At 40.6% G+C, this 21,930-nt stretch overlaps 1 protein-coding gene across 2 annotated transcripts in view; it reads left to right on the forward strand.

Annotated features, from left to right (window-relative positions):
• The first annotated feature begins 4,359 nt into the window (after positions 1 to 4,359).
• AOAH (acyloxyacyl hydrolase) overlaps positions 4,360 to 21,930 on the forward strand; it is a 158,160-nt gene continuing 140,589 nt past the window's right edge. Inside the window, exons 1-2 of one of the 2 annotated variants that reach the window (XM_072783485.1) lie at positions 4,360 to 4,509; positions 4,862 to 5,012. In XM_072783485.1, coding sequence (XP_072639586.1) covers positions 4,456 to 4,509; positions 4,862 to 5,012 — 205 coding nt within the window. In that variant the 5' untranslated portion in view covers positions 4,360 to 4,455. Of the gene's footprint in view, positions 4,683 to 4,861; positions 5,013 to 21,930 lie in introns of both variants that reach the window. The other variant, XM_072783486.1, reaches the window with a different exon arrangement.

Raw genomic sequence — 21,930 nt, forward strand, 5'->3', positions numbered from 1 at the left:
TCCGCTTTCTTCTACGGTTGGCCTGGAATGTAGACACATTAGCTGTAGCTCTAGCAGCCATTTTACACTTTTAGCTGATCTTGAGGATGGAAATCAGTTCTAGGATAGTGGGACAGAAAATAAGGAGTTTAAGTCCCCGAAGACATCATGGAACTCTCAGACTGACCCTAAACCGCTTACCCTTGGACTTCTTTTATCTAAAAATGAAAGAAAGAATGAATGGATAAGCTTCAAGCTACTTTTGATAATGTTTATTTTATTCTATTCTTTGTGCATTCAAACTTAACTTTACACTTTGGAGGCGTAGGTAAAAATGATTTAAGACTACCCCCCCCCCCAAATCTACAGCATATTAGAGTCCAAAGCCCTCCTCAAGACACCTGTGAATTCCTGAGCTTGTATTCTCTTGGTCTCTCTGCCTCTGTACTTCCTTCCACCTGTGACTTCTTAGCTCTGCCCTGCTCTGATCCAAGCATGAAACTTGTTCTCATTGATTTTCACAAAAATCCTTACAAGACCTGGACAAAGTATCATCTCACACATGGCACAGCAAACGCCTTGCAAATCTACATCGGACCTTTCTATTAGCTCAGTTTTGCCCCCTCACTTCCCAGCACTCTTCTCTCAGTTTTCTAGCCAGGGAGATCCTCGTGTCTCATCCGTCCCTCTTCTCCCTCCACTCTCATTTCTCTGCTCCTACCCTCTTCCTTCTGGATTATGTCCAAATTTTTCTGCCTTGCTTATGAAACGTACTTCACTCACCACAGCCCCTTTCCCCAAACTTTGATCAGGTCCCCAGCAGACAAAAGAAGTTATACTTCATAGAATTCACCCTCCTTAGAAGGCCGTGGTTATAAAAGGCATGATACTCCTGCCAGATACATATCTCTAAAAATCTCAAGAACCTCAAAGTGTGTGAATGAGTGGGTCGGGTTTGTGGGGAGTGTTGGAGCACACAACCTGTTGTGTGTCTAGGTTGCTTTGCACTGCTGCTGGGCCACCCATCGCTCAAGGATCATTGGCTTATTTCCTGGTGCACGGCTTTTCCTGCTGGAAGCTACCAGCATAGCTCCAGAGAGGCATTCCTGGTCTCCAAACTTTGGCCTATTGCCCACTCTGTGCTTCTCACATTACATCACAAGTCTCCCCCTCACCAGGGATAGGACCTGTGGCTGGCCACTTTGGGGCTTTCTGAATTCTGACTTTGCATCTACTTATGTGCATTACTAAAACCCTTTTAAAATCCTTTTAAATGTCCTCAGAAAATGTGCAAAGCAAAGCATGTTAAAATTCCAATATTATTTGAGAAGGATAATATTAATTGATTGTTGGCTTTGAGGTTATCTAACATTTACTGTTAGGGTTTTTTCACTCTCATTGTCTCTTTAATCCTAGGAATTTTTCTATAATATTGGCATTAGTTGACCCATTTTACAGTGACCTCAACTAATCCCAGAGAGGCAGATCCACTTGCCCAAAGGCACACAGTAGGAAGTGGTGAGGCCGCAATGAAAATGTAGGTACCGCCTCCTAAATTCATAACTCTTTTAATCAGCAGATGTGCAGCCCTGTTGTGGATTTACTATTTCTCTAGAACAGAACAGAAAGAGGATTGGCTTAAAGCTAGAATAAATAAGCTCTGATTGGGGAGGAGAAGGTCAGCAAAGGGTCTGAGGTTGATGGGTCTGAACTGAGCACCACCGCAGGGAATCCTGGGAAGCCAGAAGCGAAGAGAGGGACCCTTGGTGTCAGGAAGAGGAGAAAGTCAAAGGGAAGATATGCTTTGGTGACAGCACCAGCTTTTACATTATCTCCTGCCATCCAGGTCATTTTTTTTTTTCCTGATTAAGACACTTGCTGTGAATGAGATGGTTGAGGCCAATGCAGGTCAAAAAATAATCAGGAAGCATATTCAGACAGAACAAACCAGGACCACAGGTGTAGCATTTGGGAATTATAAACCATCAGCCTTCTGCTACAGGGACTGTGGTTTGAATCGAAACTCCTCACATAAAGTAACAAAATGCTGCAAGGAAGAAATCTCATTCCCAAAAGCAGATACTGAGAAAATCAGCATTGGAGCCTCTGACAGCTGGGGTCCCCTAGGGGTGTCGTACAGGGTCCAGCTAGTTATGATAAGCCACGGGCAGATCCAGGGCCCTCCAGCACGTCGTGCAGAAATCCTCGGTCATGTGCACTCGATGCTCAACGAACAAAGGCAGCCCTGCTGGGGGAGATGAGAACGGCCAGTTTGAGGGGCGCCTCGAGGAGCTCCCCACCTTGGTGACGGAAGGGTCTTGTTCGGCAGTGTGCAGGCACCTACCCTTGCTGCAGCATTAGTTAGCAAAATCACTTCCTGATTTCCGTGTTCTTGTTTTGCCCCTGCCCAGTAAGAACTTGACCTTCGAGTGTGAAAATGACTCTGCTTGTGGAAAACCTGCAGTGTATGCAGTGTAGTAAGTGCGACAGACCCCTATAGCTGAGGCATCTCACACCTGGAAATGGTAAGGGATGTGCTTGGCGCTGCACGGCCAAGCCAGGCATTCCCAGTTTGGCCAGCCTGGAGGCCGGAGCACACCAGGTCACCTCAGGGCTCCCTGTTCCTGGGGTGGGGGGTGGGGGGCAGGTTGGTAGGCAGAGCTGCCTGCATCACACATATATGACCAAGGCTTAAAACCCACACACAGTGTCACACTGAGAAATTCCTCCCACCCTGAGAGGCCTGCTTACAGCTATAGATCTAGGCCAGAAGAACCTCAGGAGGCCCAGTCCTGTGCCAAGTGCTCTTCTGGAAGCTGCCTGAAGATTCCTCACTGATCTATGGGTTAGCAAAGCAGACTGTGCATTCATGGAGCGCTGCCCGGTGCATAGATGCTGCCTCTTCCAATCCATGCCATTTCCCCACACCTTGGCCCGCAACTACCTCGGGTGTCTTATTATTCTCTCGAAGGCTGACCTGGGGTGCAGACTTCATCGCACTCCTGCTGGAATAATAACCAAAGCTTTGATTTACCAAGCACTTTCTTCCTGCCAGGTTCACTGCTTTATAGTTTGGTTACATCATCTATTTTAGTCCTTCCAGCAACCTTGTAGGACAAATATCATTATCCCAATATAAATGAGGAAACTGAAGCATTTAAAGGTTATATTACTGATCTAGTACATTACTCAGAGGTAAACAATAGGTGTAATATTTGAACATGGGTCTTTTTTGTCTTTGCAATATGAGCTCTTAATCATTCCATTATCCTGCCTCTTTAGGAAGTCTCTGGAACTTCTCTAGGCCCTGCCCGCTGTGGTGGTCCTGGTGACCTCCAGAGCTTTCCTTAGTTACAGGATCAGGGACCCTGAGGACTAGCCTCAAAGGAAGTCACAGGCCTGTGATGACCAAGGTCATCCACGGTGTCTGCTGGACCAACCTATCCCAGGACATAAGCAAGGAATCACTCTGGCATGTGATATCTCTGCTGCAGATTCAGAGATTTGACAAATTGGCATTTATTAAGCTAATGGCTACAAAGCAATCTTTAAACCATAAAAATTGTATTTCCTACATCCTGGAAAGAATACAACTCTAAAGCTCTGTGTGCTATTTTGAACGCTACTCCTTAAATAAAAGCAAGAGGAGGAGAAGGAGAGCTCTCCACCAAGTCTGATAGTTTTCATAATTTTTCATTTCATAATATTTCATGAAGTTAATAATAAGCTTTCCTCAGAGCCTAATCAAGGAGAGTAAAAATTGCAGGACCTCCCAGATTTATCTAGATTGTGGTACTTTGGCCCAGTCCCCTTATCTTGTCTGAGAATGGCATATGACTTTGCTCTATCTGTTTTAGAACAAAGTACTTAGATTATATGTCTTTTCTTTATCTGTGATCTGGTTCAGGTTTTTTTTTTCCCCCACAGAAAAACAGCATTCAGTTCTCATCTTCAACACAGAAAATCAGTCTCTTAAAAATGAACAGATCATCTACAGGTGGGGAATATAAACATGTTTTGAAAATCTGGAGAAAAGAGATGGATCATACATAGCCAAGTAAATATGAACAGGTTAATTCTAGCACATTGTTTTTTCTCATTAGATTTAAGATCCAGCTGTGCCGACTGCCCATTACTGTCCGTGTTGCTTATTTCCTGTACGCAAGACCGAAGGCTATGAGAAAACTTGACCCTTGAAAGGAAAATCCAACTACTCCAGAGAACTGCTTGACCAGAATATTCTTTAGCAGCCGAATGAGTTCAGTCTCACCATACAAAATTGTTCAGAGAAAAAAAAAATTGTTCAGAGCAAAACGAACTTCAGAATACAGGAAATTATAATTTCTGTAACGTGTGGACACTGCTGATCAAATTGCTAAAGAGCGTGTGTTTGTGGTTTATTTTTTTTTCTTCAGTTTTAGTTTTGTTTCGTTTTGCAAGAACGAAAGAGGAAGGGCCTCCTAACCACCCCACAGGATGTTTCCCGTAAGACTGGAGGTTCCAGGGCTTATGACCGACTTTGGCCGGCAGGTGAGGGCGGGCAAGCACACAAGGGCACACTGTTGCCATTGCTGCCACTTGGGTTTGTCCTTCTGCTGCAGTTTTTAACTCCGAAAACCTGCCTGCCAGGGGCTCCCTGCAGCTCTTTCCGGTGCAGGCTTCTGGCTCTCTCTCAGGGTTCTGCAAGAGGAAGGAGTGGGTCTGTGAGTGTTTATATGTTTTTCTAGTCCCTTCACACTTATGAAAAGTGTGTATATGTGAGAGTGTGCAGAGTGTGGGGGGGTTGTCAAAGAGAGAACGAGGACTGAAGAGAAGGAGAGTTCTCTGAGAGCTCCTGTGGCCCTGGCTTCGGGGTCCCTCAGTGGGCTGCCTCTGTACCCAGGCTCTCCTGGTGCACGGCTCTGAAATGAAGTCCCCCTGGAACATCTGTTTGGCGACTCCTCTGTTCTTACTCCTGCCCCTTCACACATGGGCCTCTCCAGCCTCTGAGGACCGGGCCAGCGCCAGATACTCCAATGGCCACACCTGTGTAGGTAGGTAAGGTTTGGGTATTTTCATGTGGATGTAACAGTGGGGTCAAATACTTTGCTTGCATAGCATATCACCTATTTAATGATGTCAATAGCTATGAACTCCCAGTAGGGTGCCAATAACCTCACCAACATAGAAAACCTCTGAGAAAAAAAAAAAGAAAAGAAAACCTCTGGGCCTGAGAGTGAGCACTCATACTATTGCACGCAAATACCCTATACAATTGCTAGTTTGAATTTGTTATAAAAGTCTTCCACCTTGTTGGTGATAGAAATTTTTTCTCTTGCATGGACAGCTCTTATAAGAGCCTGAAATGCTTACCCCTTTCAGAAGGACAGTGGGCAGCGTCGCACAGCGGAAAGAAGATGGCCTTTGACTTCAGACAGCATCATTTCTGCCATCTTCTATTGCTCAGGATGTCCTGGTCCCTCCACTCAGACTGAGGACATAGTTTGGTTCTTTCTGTGAGATGTGTTGAGGAATTTGTGACCCTCCTTGTCAGCCACAGGGGGCTCGTTTGGTTTCCTATGCAACTACTCCACAGCCCCAAGAGCTCAGGGAGTCTGTTTGCTGGTTAGGTTTGATGATGGTTTAGCACCCATTTACCCAATTCACAGCTTCTGGCTAACTCTGCCTGGAGTTGTTGACCTGTCCTCATGGTAAGAAGAAAGGCCAGGGCAAGATGGGTCTGTCGTGATCGACATTTACTCAGCACTGGCTGTGCTGAGCCAGGGGCTGCAGGCAGTCCCAGTTGGGGTCTCACTATTTGGATTGGTTGCATGGAGAAACGGGCTCAGAAATTTGTGCACAGGGGAGTTTATTGAGGTGTGCTCTTGGGGAAAACATCTTGAGGAAGGATGGAACAGAAGGAGCAGGTAGGAGGAAAATATGGGCTGCGCTATAGCCACACACACACACACACACACACACACACACACCTTCTGTCAATCCCACAGGAAGCTCTGGACTAAATTGGCTCTTTGGAGTGGTCTGAGGTGGATCCAGACCCTAGAACTGCCCCCATTGAACAGTCACTGAATATGAACTGCCCCCAGTGGGTAGCATTGGGTGGAGGCAATGCCTGCAGAGATACTTGATGTGAGCCCTTAACACCAACAGTCACAGCAACAGGGGGAGCGAGTATCTTCTAAAGGGAACCTGGAGGTGCTCTGGCTTACAGGGGCAAATGTGGGGAATGTTTTAGGAAGCAGTAAAGTAAGCTCATTCGCAGCTAGTGGTAAGAGGAAGAGTATCATGGAGGAGGCAGGAGAAGAGAAGGGATGGCTGTTTGGGCTTCCACTACTTTCTGATGAAAAGCAAGATGATATGACTTCAAATTCACTGGCACAAAGACACTTTCCAAACATTCCTACATGCCTACTCCCCACATGGTCACTGAGTAGCCACCACATGCCAGGCCCTGTGCTTGGAGCTAGAGGTACAAAGGTGAATAACAATTATTTTCAAAATGCCTCTGTCCTCAGGAAGTTCACTGTCCAGTTTAGGGGGGGAAAATGAGAATCTGGACTGTAAAGATTACAGTTCTTTAAAATGAAAGACAAACTGGGTGCTTAGGGCACACGATAATACTCCACCTCTCAGGCACCCTATAAACTGCAGTGTCCATGGGAGAGCCAGCAGGAAGTCAAGAAGCACAGAGCAAAGACAAACTATTTCAAAGCAGACAACTGCTGACTACAAGAACCTCATCATATTCATAAAGTTGCCAGGGGAAGGTAAAAGTATAAGCTGAGGGAAAAGGAAGAGGAGTGGGATAAAGTTTTAGAAATTTATAAGTATTTCTACCCAAGTGTTGCCAGGCAAGAAGGAAGCTTCAGGTGTCTCAAAGATTCCATTGCCATTACCTCCCTCTAGAAAGACTCTAGACAGCAAAAATCTTGAGAAAAGTTGGTCAGGTAGTTGGATTTCTGATCATCCAATTGAGCAGTCAGGAATAATCTTTTTTAGCCACCAGCAACCTCCTAATCACCATTCCAAAATAAAGTTTCATCTTGTTTGTAGAAGTATACACTGGCCTTGATTTATAAAATCATAATAAAATAAAAATATTTATAGTCACTTTCTCAACACATGGAAGTAGTTCTGCTTCCCAATTTTTCATGGAGTTTGATTGAATTAATTTGGTTCTAAACATTTTTATGAAGATGTGCTTTTAGTGATCATGTTTGTTTCCTACCCATGAAAATTATTTTGCTACTGGTCCATAGCCATTCTTGAAGCTTCTGGGCATTTCTCCATGCTGCCTTCCATATATTCTCCGAGTTGCATCTGGGCTAATTGGAGTGGTACATGGGGAAAGGAAGGGCTCTTCACCTGTAAGAATCACATTTGTAAGTTAATCATTATGAGTTAATCATTTTTAAAGATTTTATTTATTTATTCATGAGAGACACACACAGAGAGAGAGGCAGAGACACAGGCAGAGGGAGAAGCAGGCTCCATGTAGGGAGCCCGATGTAGGACTCGATCCCAGGACTCCAGGATCATGCCCTGAGCCACCCAGGCATCCCTGCTAACATTTATTGAGCATGTACTGTGTCATTAACAGTCTTCCAAAAAAGTTTATATGAACTATCTCATTTGATCATTAAAATGACCCTACCAGATATATATCATCATTATTCCCACTTGGCAGGAGAAACAATTGAGACCTAGAGAAATAAGAAATTTGGCCAGTTTACACAGCCAGTTAAAACCTGCCTTAGATTTCACTGTAGGTGTGATTATAGGGGTTTTTTTTAAGTGATTAAGTTGGGGCAATAGATTTCTTACCCATATTTTTTAAAATAAAATTTTATTTTATAGCTTAGTTGAGATATAATTCATATACCATAGAGTAAACCCTTTTAAATTGTTTATTTAGTATATTCATAAGTTGTGTATTGGTCATCAATATTTAACCCAAACATTTTTATGATGCTGAAAAGAAACCCAACATTTATTAGTAGTCATTCCCCACCTCCCTCTCTCTTCAGTCCCTGGAAACCACTAATCTCCTTTACATCTATGAACATTTTCCAAAAATGTAATGATACAATACATGGCGTTTTGTTACAGGCTACTTTGACTTAGCATAGTGTTTTTAAGCATGCACCAACTTCATTTCTTCTTACGAATTAATAATATTTCATTGTCTGAATATGCCCCACATTGTTTATCTAGTCATCAGTGATGGACACATGCATTGTTTCCAGTTCTTAGCTTGTATGACTAATTCTGATACAAATACCCATGTATAAGTTTCTGTGTGGGTATTCATTTTCTTTTCTCTTGGGGATATACTTAGGAGTGGAATTTCCAGGTCATATGATAACTTTGTTTAACATTTTGAGAACCTCCAAAGTGTTTTCTAGAGCTGCGGCACTGTTTTACATCTTCACCATTAGTGCATGAGGGTAAAGTTTTCCCACAACCTTGCCAATACCTTGTTATTATCTTTCTTATTATAGTCATCCTAGAGTATATGGAATGATATACCTCATTGTGGTTTTGATTTGTACTTCCCAAAATAATAATGATGTTGAACATCTTTCTGCCTGTTTATTGACCACTTGCATATCTTCTTTGACAAAATGTCTACTCAAGTCATTTGCCCTCTTATTAAAAGTTTGTTTGTTTGTTTACCGAGAGCATGAGCAGAGGGAGGAGAAGAGGAAGAGAGAGAGAGAATCTCTAACAGACTCCATGCTGAGCAAGGAGCCCAATGCGGGGATCCATCCCAAGACCCTGAGATCATGACCTGAGCTGAAATCAAGAGTCAGATGCTTAACTGAAATGAGCCACCCAGGTGCCCCTCCTTTGCCCATTTTTAAACTGGATTATTGTCTTTTTATTGTTGAATTATAGAAGCTCTTTATATACTCTAGACACATATCCATTACCAAATATATAATTTGTAAATATTTTCTCCCATTCTGTGGAAGTTTTTTTTTTCACTTTCTTGATGGTATCTTTGGAAGTACAAAAGTTTTACATCTTAATGAAGTCCCATTTGTCTATTTTTTTCTTCTGTCTTTTGTGCTTTTTGTGTATCTAAATCCCATATTTAAAAAATTTGTTGTTTGGGGGCACCTGGGTAGCTCAGTGGTTGAACATCTGCCTTCAGCTCAGGGCATGATCCTGGGGTCCCAGGATTGAGTCCTACAACGGGTTCCCTGCAGGAAGCCTGCTTCTCCCTCTGCCTATGTCTCTGCCTCTCTGCATCTCTCATAAATAAATAAATAAAATCTTTAAAATAATAAATAAATAAATAATTTATTGTTTTAACTATTGTCTTCCTATTGTCATGTGCTCATCCCCTCATCTTATTTCCCAGACATTGGGTTTTGGTAACACAGAGTATAACTCTTGGGGTTGTGAGTAACAGAAATTAACTTGAGCTGAGCTAAGCTAAGCAAAAAATAAATAAATAAATAAACAAACAAATAAATAAATAAATAGAGGAAGTATTTTAATGAAAAATCCTAGGAATGAATTTTAGAACCAAAAGGCAGGAAAACATAGTCAGGCCTAAAAACATGAGCCAAAAAATGAGCCAGGATCCAAAAAATGATGGTTGCCAGGGTCCCAGGAAGTTCTTTCCTGACCTTTTGGTACTGCCTCCTTCTCTGACCCTACAGACCAGCAGGTTTTACCTCTCCAGGCTCTTTGGTCGATTATGGGCTCCCACAGGCCAGAATTTGTCTGCAGTTGTTCAGCACACACAGAGATGGACTCTCCTTCTCGTTGTTCATCCAGCTTCCCAGCAGAAAGAATCTGGGCTGTCTTTAGACCACTGAATAAGGTGCAACTGGCAGTGAGGAGAGGTTATGGTACAGGTGTATTTGTCAGACCCATGGGGTGAGGAGACAGCTTTCATGGAAGTAAGGATTGCTGTGACCGGAGAGACACTCAAAAGAAACCACCCAGAAGTTACAGAGTGATTGAGCCAACGTTCCTCTCATAAACAAACACTTTCAGCTCCAGTCTCACAAGGAGACTCTGCAGTAGGGACCAAGCAGTAGACCTGGAGGCAATCGTCTTAAATATATTCCAAAATCAAGCTGTGTAAAGCCCCAGTGGCCCGTTTCCCAATTTACCATAATTTGTTTGCACGGGACTGTGTATGTCATTTGATCACTAAGCAAATGCTGATTCTTCTGTGCTTGAACAAGCAGTGCCTTTCTGCCACTTTCCAAATGTTATGGAATCAATAATAAGCCATGTTCATTTTTGCAAAACATCATTTTCTTTACATGGGTGATTTAGGAGCAAAGTAATCCTTATGTTTCTAAATCACTGACATTTTAAATTAATTCACTGAGTTTTGAGTTTGTTTTTTTTAAAGCACTTTGTGGTGCTCAGGAAGTCTTCTAAAAGGTTAAAAAAAAAAACCTACCTTTCTCCCCTCTTATCCATGTTTGCTTAAATATATAAAATCCTTCAGAGTCCGTTAAAACCCCTCCCCTTCCCTCCCCACACCACTCCCCTGCAACCCACACAGAGTGGTCAGAGATGACTTCATAGCTTGAATGATAAGGAGAAAAGCAGTGAGTGGTAAAATGACAGTGTCACTGACAAAAATAGGAAAGATTTAGATAGCGCCGCAGAGAAGTTTGAAAATTTATGGTCACAATTTTATATCCAGAAATTTCATTTTCTCTATTTCTCTGTAACTGAACACTTGTTCATAGGCCATCGCTGCTGCTGATAGCGGAAAACATTCCATCCTACCCCTTCTGTGTTTACAGTTAGTCTCCTCTGGGTACTCTGGGGTTCTCTTCTCCTTTCCTCTCTGAGGGTTGGTCTCAGCTCTGAGGGAGCCTTTTGTACCACTCTGACATTTAAGTTCTCGGCCTCTGAGGGTGGGCTTCTGTCCCCAGTCCCCAGAGCTCCCACGTGGGTGTCACGGCTGGTGTAGCTCCTTGGACTCATCTCAGCAATGCAATCTCCACAGCACACACTGAGGACCTGCTGCTCAGCTCCACCTTTCCAGGTCCTTCAGACCATGCTGCTCTAGCCACTCACCCACTGGTTCCCCCTGCACTTAGCCCCCCACTGTTCACACCTTTTATTTTTAAATTATCATAGAATTTAACCTCGACCTTAGCACAAATGGTAGGTTTCTGATCTTCTAAACTTCCACCACATCTCCATTTGCCTTTTTCCTGGATTGCTCTGTGGGTCACAACTCTGAAGAGAAAGACCACAAAGACACCAGAAAGAGAGAGAGACAGAGAGAGAGAGAGAGAGCCACAACTTTGAAGAAAGGTCAGAAAGAGAGCAAAAACAAAAAACAAAACTCAAGATAACAGTATGCTTTTCTTCAGGAAGAATATGAATAAATTTTGGAGAGCAGGGTAAAAGTAGATCATTGATCAAATGTACTATGGGAAAGAGAAAAAAAATGTAATGAAGCATTAAGCATAGTAAAATCCCTGTACAATTATGATGTTTCCATCTCTATTTTACAGCTATTTCCATAGCTCTGATGTATGTAAATGAACTGTACATGCCATCAAAAGACAAGATGATCATGATAGATAAACAAGGCAAGATCCAACTATATTTTGTCTACTGAAGACACACTTTAGATTCAAAGGCAAATAGTTTGAATTGTAAGATAGTTGGAATAAATATATTATTATTATTATCAGACAAAATATACTTTAAGATATGAAATAATCCTGGGGTGTCTGGTGACTCAGTCAGTTGGGTGTCCAACTCTTGATTTCAGCTCAGGTCATGATCTCAGGGTTATGGGACCAAGCCCCACGTCAGGTTCCGCACTGAACATGGAGCTTGCTTGGGATTCTCTCTCTCCCACTCTCTCTGCCACTCCCCTGCTCATACTTTCTCTCTCTCTTAAAGAGAAGATAAGAAAGAAACCTAAGACAAAGAGGAATCTTCCATAATGATAAAGAGGTCAATATATCAAGAAAGAAGTAACAATTGTAAATGTACACTTAATAACAGAGCCCCCCAAAAAACAAAACTTTAAAAATTTAATTAAAAATCCCAAAAGAAAAACAGATAATTCAACAAAATAGTTGAAAATGTCAATGCTCTTCCCTCTGTAACTGAACAAGGGGACAAAAAGTAAGGATGTAGAAGACCTGAACAACACTAACCACTAACTTAACCCAACTAACACCTATAGAACACTCCATTCAACTACAGCAAAAGTACATATTATTTTTTAACCATACATGGCACATTGTCCAGCATAGACCATATACTAGGCAATAATACAAGTATCAATCCATTTTTTAAAACTGAAGTTATACAAACATTTTTCCAGTTAAATCAGAAATCAACAATAGGAACAAATCTGAAGGAAAAAACCATTAGGCACAAGTAAGACAACACACACTTATTTAAAAAAAATAGATAAAAGAGGAAATTATAGAGAAATTAGAAAATAGTTTGGCTTAATTGAAATTGAAAATACAATATATCAAATTTTATGGACTATAGCTAAAGCAGTTTCTAAAGAAAAATTTATGACTTTAAACATGTATGCTATAAGAAAATTCAAAATTGGCAAAAATTCTTGACAAAACATCAATAAACTGAATCCAGCAACATATAAAATGAATTATACAGCATGGTCAAGTGGGATTTATCCAAGGAATGTATGGTTGTTTTAATATCTGAAGATCAATTAATGGAATATACTGAATTAGTAGAGTAGATGCTATAACTATTTTATCAGCCCAGAAGAAATAGAAACATTATTTGACAAAATCTATCACCCATCCAAGTCAAAAATGTTCAACAAATTATGAAAGAAAAAAATAAAAAATTAAAAAATTAAAAAAAAATTATGAAAGAAAAAGGAACTTTCTTAATCTGACAAAGGGCGTGTATGAGAACCCTAGTGCTAGCTTCATACTTAATGATGGAAGAGTGAATGCTTTCCTCCTAAAGTCAGGAACATAGGAAGATCTCCACCCTCACCACTTCTAGTCAACATTTTGTTGAAAGTTCTATTCAGTTTAATAAAGAAATAAAAACAATAGGAGCATACAAATTGGAAAGGAATAAGTTAAATTGTCTTTATTTTCAGACAACATGATCCTGAATGTAGAAAATCATGAGGTATTTACAACAAAATAACTATAACGAGTAGGAAAATCTAATAAGATTGCAAGATTCAAGATTAATATAAAAACTGGTAGTATTTGTTTATATTAGCAACAAATTTTCAAGAACTGAAATTAAGAATTTCATTCACAATGTAATAAAAAAATACCTAGGAATAGATTTAATAAAAGGAATGCAATTCCTCTACACTGAAAACTAGAAACCATTGTTGAGAGAAATTAAAGCATGCTTTACAGAAATGGAGAGATGGATTATGCTAATGGACTGGAAGACTCAGTGGTGTTCAGATAGCAGTATTCTCCTAATTGACCCATAGACTAAATACAATTCCAAACAAAATCCTAACATCTTTTTTTGGTAAGAATTGGCAAGATGATTCTAAAATGTATATGAAAATGCAAAGAAACTAGACTAGCCAAAAATTTTGTAAAACACTGTTTGAAAAGTGACACTATCTAATTCCCTATTTCAAATCACACACAATTATTAATTCAATTCATAGGTCTCAAGGTAAGAGCTAAAACTATGAAACTTCGAGGAGAAAACATAGAAGAAAATCTTTGTGACATTGGATTCAAAGATTCTTAAATATGACATCAAAATGGCTACACAAAAAGAAAAAAATTATAAGTAACCCCTTATTAAATTAAACACTTTCGCTCTCAAAGAAATGTCATTAGAAAGTGAAAGGAATATTGTGAGAAAATATGCACAAATCCTATAGACTTCAATATACCAATGATTATTTTAATTAATGTTATTGACAATGTTCACTTTCAAAATCCCATATTTTAATATATTCAGTGTGACACCTGGAAGCATATAGATTTCAAGTTTCAGCTGATCTGGATTAGAATCACTTAGCAGTGGAATCACTGCTTGTTTAAAAGTCCTTAAATACATTGTGTAACTTCTCTGAGACTCCTATGTCTTATCTGTAAAATGGGAAGTAACAAGCTCATGAGGAGGAGGATTAAATGAGACACAGTTTGCAAAAGCACCCAGTAGAGAGCTGAAACAACTAAGGTATTCTAGAAAATGTCATTTCACATTTTTTTTTAGAGTTTACTAAGGTAGAAGGCAACTATTAAAAAGCTTATTCAATGAGAAATTATTTTATAAAATACAATGTTTTTTTTTTCTAATTATAAAGGAATATGTGGCTTTCAGAGAGATGTTAGAAAATACTGAAAAAGATTTTTAAAGAATGAAATCAACTTTGGGCACCTGGGTGACTCATTCGGGTAAGCATTTGACTTCTGCTCAGGTCATGATCTCAGGGTCCTGGGGTTGAGCCTTGTGTCAGGCTCTGTGCTCATCAAGGAGTCTATTTGTCCCTCTGCCCCTCCCCCTTCTCTTAAGCATGCTCTCTCTCTCTCTCAAATAAAAAATATCTTAAAAAAAAAAAAAGAATCAACTGTAATCTCAAAACCCAGATGAACACTATTGATATTTTGCTATATTTCCTCTCAGAATTGTCTAAGTATGTATTTACGGGGTTTGACTCTTGCTTTATTATTCCATTTGATTTCTAAATCTGGATGGTTAAGTAGACAATCTAAAATCAAACACTTTTTTTTCAACAAAACATTTGTAAGAACTTTGGTAGTAGTAAGTCTTTGCTAGCCGGCAGAAATTTTTCTAGTTAATAAGTAGTTTTGTACATAAAAACTGTTGGGTATAGTCAAAGATCATCTATTATTTCTATCTATCGTCTATCTATCTATCTATCTATCTATCTATCTATCTATCTATCATCTATCTGTCATCTATCTATCCCTGAATCATCAGTCTATCCTTTCTATTTATCCATCCATCCATCCATCCACCTACCCACCAAAGTACCCACTCACCCGTTCATCCGTTTCTTTATCCAGCCATCTTCTATCTCTAAGTATCTATTTTAGAATTCAAATATAGGAGTGAAAAAAAAATGAAGCCATACATTTTCTGAAAGATAATCTCAGTAGTTAATGGCTTTAATGTTCTGACTTGCCATTTAGGATTATACAGAGGACATTTCTCATAACCTGGTAAACTAAATCTGCAGCTCCAACTTTGACAAAAATTTAAATGAAGTATGCATTAAGACAAGAACATAAAGACTCCTAACTCTGGGAAACGAACTAGGGGTGGTGGAAGGGGAGGAGGGCGGGGGGTGGGGGTGACTGGGTGGTGGGCACTGAGGGGGGCACTTGACGGGATGAGCACTGGGTGTTATTCTGTATGTTGGCAAATTGAACACCAATAAAAAATAAACTTATTATTAAAAAAGATTTTATTTAAAATATTATATAGGCAAAATATTGAAAAGAACATATTTCAACTTCCCAAATCTTTCTGAGTATATTAAATTCTAACAAGGTCTCTCTGGGTGAATTCTAATAGGTATAATTAAAAGAGGAGTCTTAGTAAAACTTTTTTCTTATTTTAATTTACTTCCCAGAAATTGAGAAAATGAAAGACTCTGTTGATTAGATAACAAATGTTTTTACAAGTCAGGTGGTTTCTAGTTCTTTGCTTTCCACACGATTGAAGGGACACTTAATGGAGTTGTCAGGTGATGGATCATTCAGAATAATTTCCAATGATAGATCACTTTATGATTTTTGACATTTAACTCAGAAGGAGTAAAAGAACTGAATGACATTGCTCCATCAAAAGTCCTTCCGTTTCCATTTACTTAAATAAACATGTTTTCTCACCACTTATCAATAATATTTAAAAATGAAAAATAGGAATAGACAGGATACTTGAGCCTTGCTTGTTTACATGAATAAGTAATATTCTTTAAAAAAATTTTTTTACTGGAGTTCAATTTGCCAACATTTAGCATAACACCCAGTGCTCATCCCACCAAGTGCCCTCCTCAGTGCCCATCACCCAGTCACCCCAACCCCCCGCCTACCTCCAATAAGTAATATTCTTTAACAGATATAAGTATGAATCAAAAAGGCCAATCATCTCACTAAGAAGTGCAATCCCAATAAAATTTTACTTTTATCAAATTGGCAATACATATTGTTTAGAAAATTTAATTTTATTAATAACAAAAACTCTATCCAAAAGAATTTTTTAATACTTAGAGTTATATTCACAGGAAATTAAAATTTTCATTTAAATTTTATTCATATTTTTAGTGTTAAGAAGTAGAAGAGTGAGATCAATAAAATACTTTCAATCATAAAAATATATTACATTGGGATAAAATTCTATAGTGGAAGAAAAATTCAAAGTAGACTTTTTATTGAAATATGAATTCAAGAGAGGGATTATCAACATAAATTTCTCACTGTGAAAGAAGAGTTTGAGCTTGTAATTTTTTCAGTGGATGAGATTAGGTATAAATCACTGTAGTATTTAGATTCCTTTAGATACATAGGGATTAATGTATGATTTCTACTATGATATTTAGAGTCTGCCTAGAATTATACTCTTTGCAACTATTTAAATTGATACCCATTAATAATACTTTAACATCCATTAAAATGTGGAAGGGGTATATAACTTTTCGAATTTCCTTTAAGGGGCACAAAGCAAAATATTTGAAACCATTGGTGTACATTCTATGCTAGAGCATCCGGAGCCCATGCTCTATGTCTGCCCTGCAAGAGTCTTCATGGTGGGATCTCTTCCTATCCCTCTCACTCTGTCTTTCCCATGGACCCTGGGCCTTGGCCAACCCTTCTCTTTCTCACATTCAAGTCTTTAAAAATATTCCACCTCCCTTCTTAAAGATCTGTGCTGCTTTTTCTGTTGAATAAGGTTCCCCCATTCTCTAACATTCAACTCCTCCAGGAAACTGTCACTGGTTTCCAAGGCAGAGTTAGTTTCTTCCTCCTCTGTGCTTCCAGAGCACTGCGAGGTCCCTGTACCATAGCACTTACAGGCTGCCAGGACTAGACTGCTGTTCTAGTCATCAGGCTTGACTCCCAGTCTGTGACGTCTCTAATTCACATTAGTATCCTCAGCTTCTGAGCACATAGTAGGTGCTCCTAAGTATGCATCGAATTAATAACAGGATGGGATAGCCCTGGTGTCTGTACTCTCATTTCTCTATTATTAGCTTTTTATACATTTCTAAATTAGCCAAGCCAACCATCCCACAGTCTCTCAGCACAGTTTGCTTATTTCTTCTCATCATCATTGCTTATGCTCTGCTCAGCCTTGAATGCACTCAGCCTCTCACCAGGAAATTGCCCAATACAGTGCCTCTCTCATTGCCAATGTTCTTACAAACGTTGGAAGTTTGGAACCCACTGAGCGTTTTCTCATAAAGACAATGTTCTAGGTGATGGTCAGGTTAGGTCACAGAGCCTACCTAATCTGCCGAAATGTAGTGAAAATACCAGCTATTGGCAATAAAAGCAAACTTGGCCATAGAAAAATAAAAACACTGTTGATACTGCAATATGTTTTTCAAAGACAAGTTTCTGAGTTTCTATTTTAAAAAGAGTCACGGAGAAGATGTCTTCACCCTATGGTCTCAGCAGTTGGAATAGAAACTGACAGTAGGCATTTGTTAAATGCTAGACAGCATGTGCATTTTTATGTGTTAGATCACTTAAGCCTCACAATGCTTTTGCTGGGTGTGTCAGATAGCCTGTGCTGCCTTCCAAACCACTCCACACTATGCAAGTCATTCATTAGCTTCCAATTCTGTGGGCTGGCAATTTGGGGCTGGGTATAGTTGGGTGGCTCTCCTGCTAGTGTCCCCTGAGCTCACTCCTGCTGCTGCATTCAGCTGAAAGATGGTGGAATGACAGGGGCTGGATGATCTAGAATGGCCTCATTCACAAATCTAGTAGTTGGCAGGCTGTTGGCTGGGGCACAACGGCTCCCCTTCGGGTGGCCTCTCCAGCAGGCTGGCTCAAGCTCACAGTTATAATGTTCTAAGAGGGGAAAAAGTAGAAGCTGTAAGGCCTCTTGAGGCCTGGGTTCAGACCCAACGTGCTGTCATTTCCTCCATGGTGCACCAATCAAAGCAGGTTACACAAGGCCAGATCAGAGGACTGGGAAGCAGATTGCTCCTCTTCAAGGGAGGAAGTACAAAATAGTCGTGGCCATGTTTAATATATCATGCAAGTAGATATTAGGAGACCATTTGGGGGGTGCCAAAATCTGGGTTCAGGGAGGTTAACCATCCTGCCAAATACATCAGCTCATAAGCCACAGAAGCAGGATGTGAGCCCAGGTCTGTCTGACCCCCACATTCTTCTATTCTCCCCTGGAACCTAGCTTCTTCCGTCTCTTCCCTCCCTTCCATTTCCTTTCCTTCTCCTACCCACTTCTCCCTCCCTGAGTTGTGTGCTACCATCTCTGGTTTAGTAACTAAGAGCTTATGGAAACTAGACTGGCAGTAGGACAATTGGAAGTGATTATTTTCATACCTTTCTTTCTTATTTCCCCTTTTTTTTCACCAACATGAGAAAGGCCTGGGATCACGTAAACTTGGAAAGTCGTATCTTCTGCTCCCACCCAAGCAGGGAAACCTGAGGAGAACAGAATCGAGGGACACTGTGGTGGCATTGTGGTGGTAGGCGGGATGTAGAAAGTCATGTGGGTCCAACAGGGATTCAGGGATCCAAACTTAGGTGTGGCGTGGCTCTAAACCCTGTGCTCTGCTCCTCCCTGGAACCAAGCCAGGAACACAGGAGTCAGTTTTGATTCTCACGTTCCCTCACTCTTCTTTCCTTCACACATCACTTCATTAATAAATTGTATCAGGTTAACCTCCACAATAGATCCCAAATCTGTCTTTCTCTGTGTCCACGCTGCTCATTACTCTCTGCAATCCATCATCATCTCTCTTCAGGACCAAAATAGCCTCCCACTTCATCTCTTTGCTTCCATCTTTGCCCCCTCAGGTCCTTCCTCCCCATGACAGTCAGCACAATAAATTAAAGACAGATCAGAGAGCAGCAGCCCCTTCCACAAAACCCAGCCATGGCTCCCCATCGCTCTCTGGAAAAATCCCTGGCTCCTCTGCAATCTACAAATCCAATGAACCCGGCCTCTTCTTTTCCCTGCACCTCACCTTTCACTACTGGGTTCTGGTGTCAGGCTTTCCTAGTTTTATGCCATGAAGTGGGCACCAGTAGCCACCCCCTTCAGAACCTGCCCTAGCTCCTCATGATCCTTTCCATTATATTACTCTTTTTGCATGTGTATTCTACAGAAAAGCCTTCTGGGGCTCTAGCTAAGGTTTACAACACCCCCATCCCCACTAACCTCTGCTACTTCACCCTGTTTCCTTATCTTCATAGCACCTAAAATTATTTATAATTATGTATTTGCTTACTTATTTGCACTTTTCCTTATCTTCATAGTGCCTAAAATTATTTATAATTATGCATTTGCTTACTAATTTGCACTTTTCTCTAATAGAGTATAATCTCTAAGAGGGCAGGAACTGTATCAGCTTGTTTTCAGCATATACTCAGAGCCCAGCACAGGGCCTCCATCTAGAAGGAACTCAATACATACTCTGTTCCAGTCCCAGCTGTCCTGCTTACTAACTATACACTCGAGAAGGCTTCTAACCTCCCTGAGCCTCTGTCTGCTGGTCTGCAAAATGAGAGCGATAATTCCTGCATCTATGAGTTGTTGTGAAGTTTGAATGAGATGATAATGTATGCAAAACACTTTGAAAACTGCAGAGCACACTCTAGCCATGTGATGAATTATTTATGCCCCCATTTAGGGTCAAAAAGGAAGTATAGTCATGCTGACTCTGGCTCTGATAACTGCCAAGTGCTTTCTGGGCTTTTCCATGAAGTGTGGGTTTAAGACAAATGGGAAATCTTTTAGCCTGTTCTCTGCAGTGGCTACATTTCCAGAGAGCACTGATATGATTATAATTAGACTTGCAAGGGTCCTGTTTCATTTCAAAAGGATTCTGGGTATCATTTGCAGCCTACCTGAGTTATGTGTCCAGAAACAGATCCCTGTGGCAGGTGTTTTTATTTGGGTCCATTCGCGTCTTTTCCTACAATATCAGGAGTGTCTGTTTCTATTACACTCATTAGTCTCAGATGCCATGTGAGAAGAGATTTGCCATATGTGAGGTTTCAGATGGTGACCACTGAACAAAAAGCACAGCTCTCACTGGCTCTCATCACTTTCTAAATGAACAGTAGCTTGGACAAACTCACTTTAGAAGAGCCAGGCCTTTTATTAGCAGCCAGAGAATGGTGTGTAATGGGAGAAATTACTTTGCTCATGCATCTCTCCCAAGGAAAACATTCTTTAGCTTGTCAAGCCTGTGGAACCTATTATTAGAAATGATAGCAAAGTCAATTTATCCATTCTTGCCAACTAAAGGATTCAGAACACACCTTACTGTAGACCTTAAATTAACAAACCAGCTGGAAGGGGAGTTGAGCCCACTGGAAATGGGCAGGGATGTCCAAGTGAACAGGACTCAAATCAAAGCTGAGCCCAACCTGGGCTTTTACGTATTTCAAACCCCATTACCTGCTTTTCTGCAGAGCTCTTTTGATCATAACTCTTCACTAGGCAGAGTGAAGGTAATGGGAAGATCCACCCAATCTTCAGAGACAGTTGACTTTTTTTTTGGCTCCTTTTTATCTAATGATTTCCAATTTTAGCAAGCAGTGCTAAGGAGCCATCAAGGAGCCACCAAAGTCATAAGAGTCCTCGATGGGATTCCTCTGAGTAAAAGAAAAACCCATACCTATAAGTACAAGGAAGCAGGTTGGTTTTGAGCAGCACATTGCATTGACCCTTCTAAGCCCTGGATTAAAACAAATGCATACTTGTGTTTCAAGCCCACTCTGGGTAAAGCAGCTTATTGATGAAATGCCTGATGAAGTGATTGTTATGCAAAATTTCAACCCAATCTCCACTGCCTTCTTTGGATTTTTTGTTTGTTTTTAAAGGATTTATTTATTTGTTTGTTTTAGAGAGAGAGAGAGAAAGCATGCAAGTGTTGGGGGGGGGTGGCAGAGGGAGAGGGAGAGAGAGACTCCCAAGCAGACTCTCTGCTGAGGGATACAATGCAATCGAGGCCAGAGACTCATCACATGTTGCAATGTCAAGAAAGTAGGAAGTCTCTCATTCATTAGCAATCTCAACATTTCACAAAAGGTTTTATTTCTTTATGTCAAGAAATCCTCAATTGTACTATCACCTCTGTTATGAGCCACCTTCCCTCAAGAATTCTGGTAGAAACCTGGTTTTAATGACACTGCATACGAATTTGGGTTCCCAGCTCCTTGAGCAGATGGGTAATAGTGAGCTTACTACCGGGCCAGGCACCCTGGAACTTTCTCATTTGGGATATAAGCCTTCTTTTGCCTGCTTGGAAACCAACCTCTGCTAATAAATGCTACTCCTCCTATCTCAAGGAGGCCAAACAATTTCCTCCCATAGACTTACTGATCTTTGGCCAATCAACCCTTTGTGTATAGAAGAAAGTGTCCCTTCCCTTTGGAAAAAGGAGATTTGGGCTTCCCCAAGCATTTCGGAAATCAAAGCTGGTGATAGAACCCTCTAAGGGGTTTCAGCCTAGCATTTCTGGGCCTACACACCTATATATCAAGGCAGCTGAAGGAATATATTTCGAATTTAATCTGAGGTTCCTTCTAGATACTTATTATATTGTACATGCTTTCAAGCAGAGTGCTTTATAGCTGGGAGGTAAAATGATATTTTACAATAGTATTATGATTTCAAAGGCACATTCACTTGCATTGTTATCTCCCTTAATCATTACAGCAGCCCTATAGGAAACTTATTACCTATTTTGCAGTGAGAGACCAAGTCTTAGAAAGCCTGGCCAGGTCTTCTGAT

Source organism: Canis lupus, chromosome 18, assembly GCF_048164855.1.
Source record: "Canis lupus baileyi chromosome 18, mCanLup2.hap1, whole genome shotgun sequence".
NCBI lineage: Eukaryota > Metazoa > Chordata > Mammalia > Carnivora > Canidae > Canis > Canis lupus.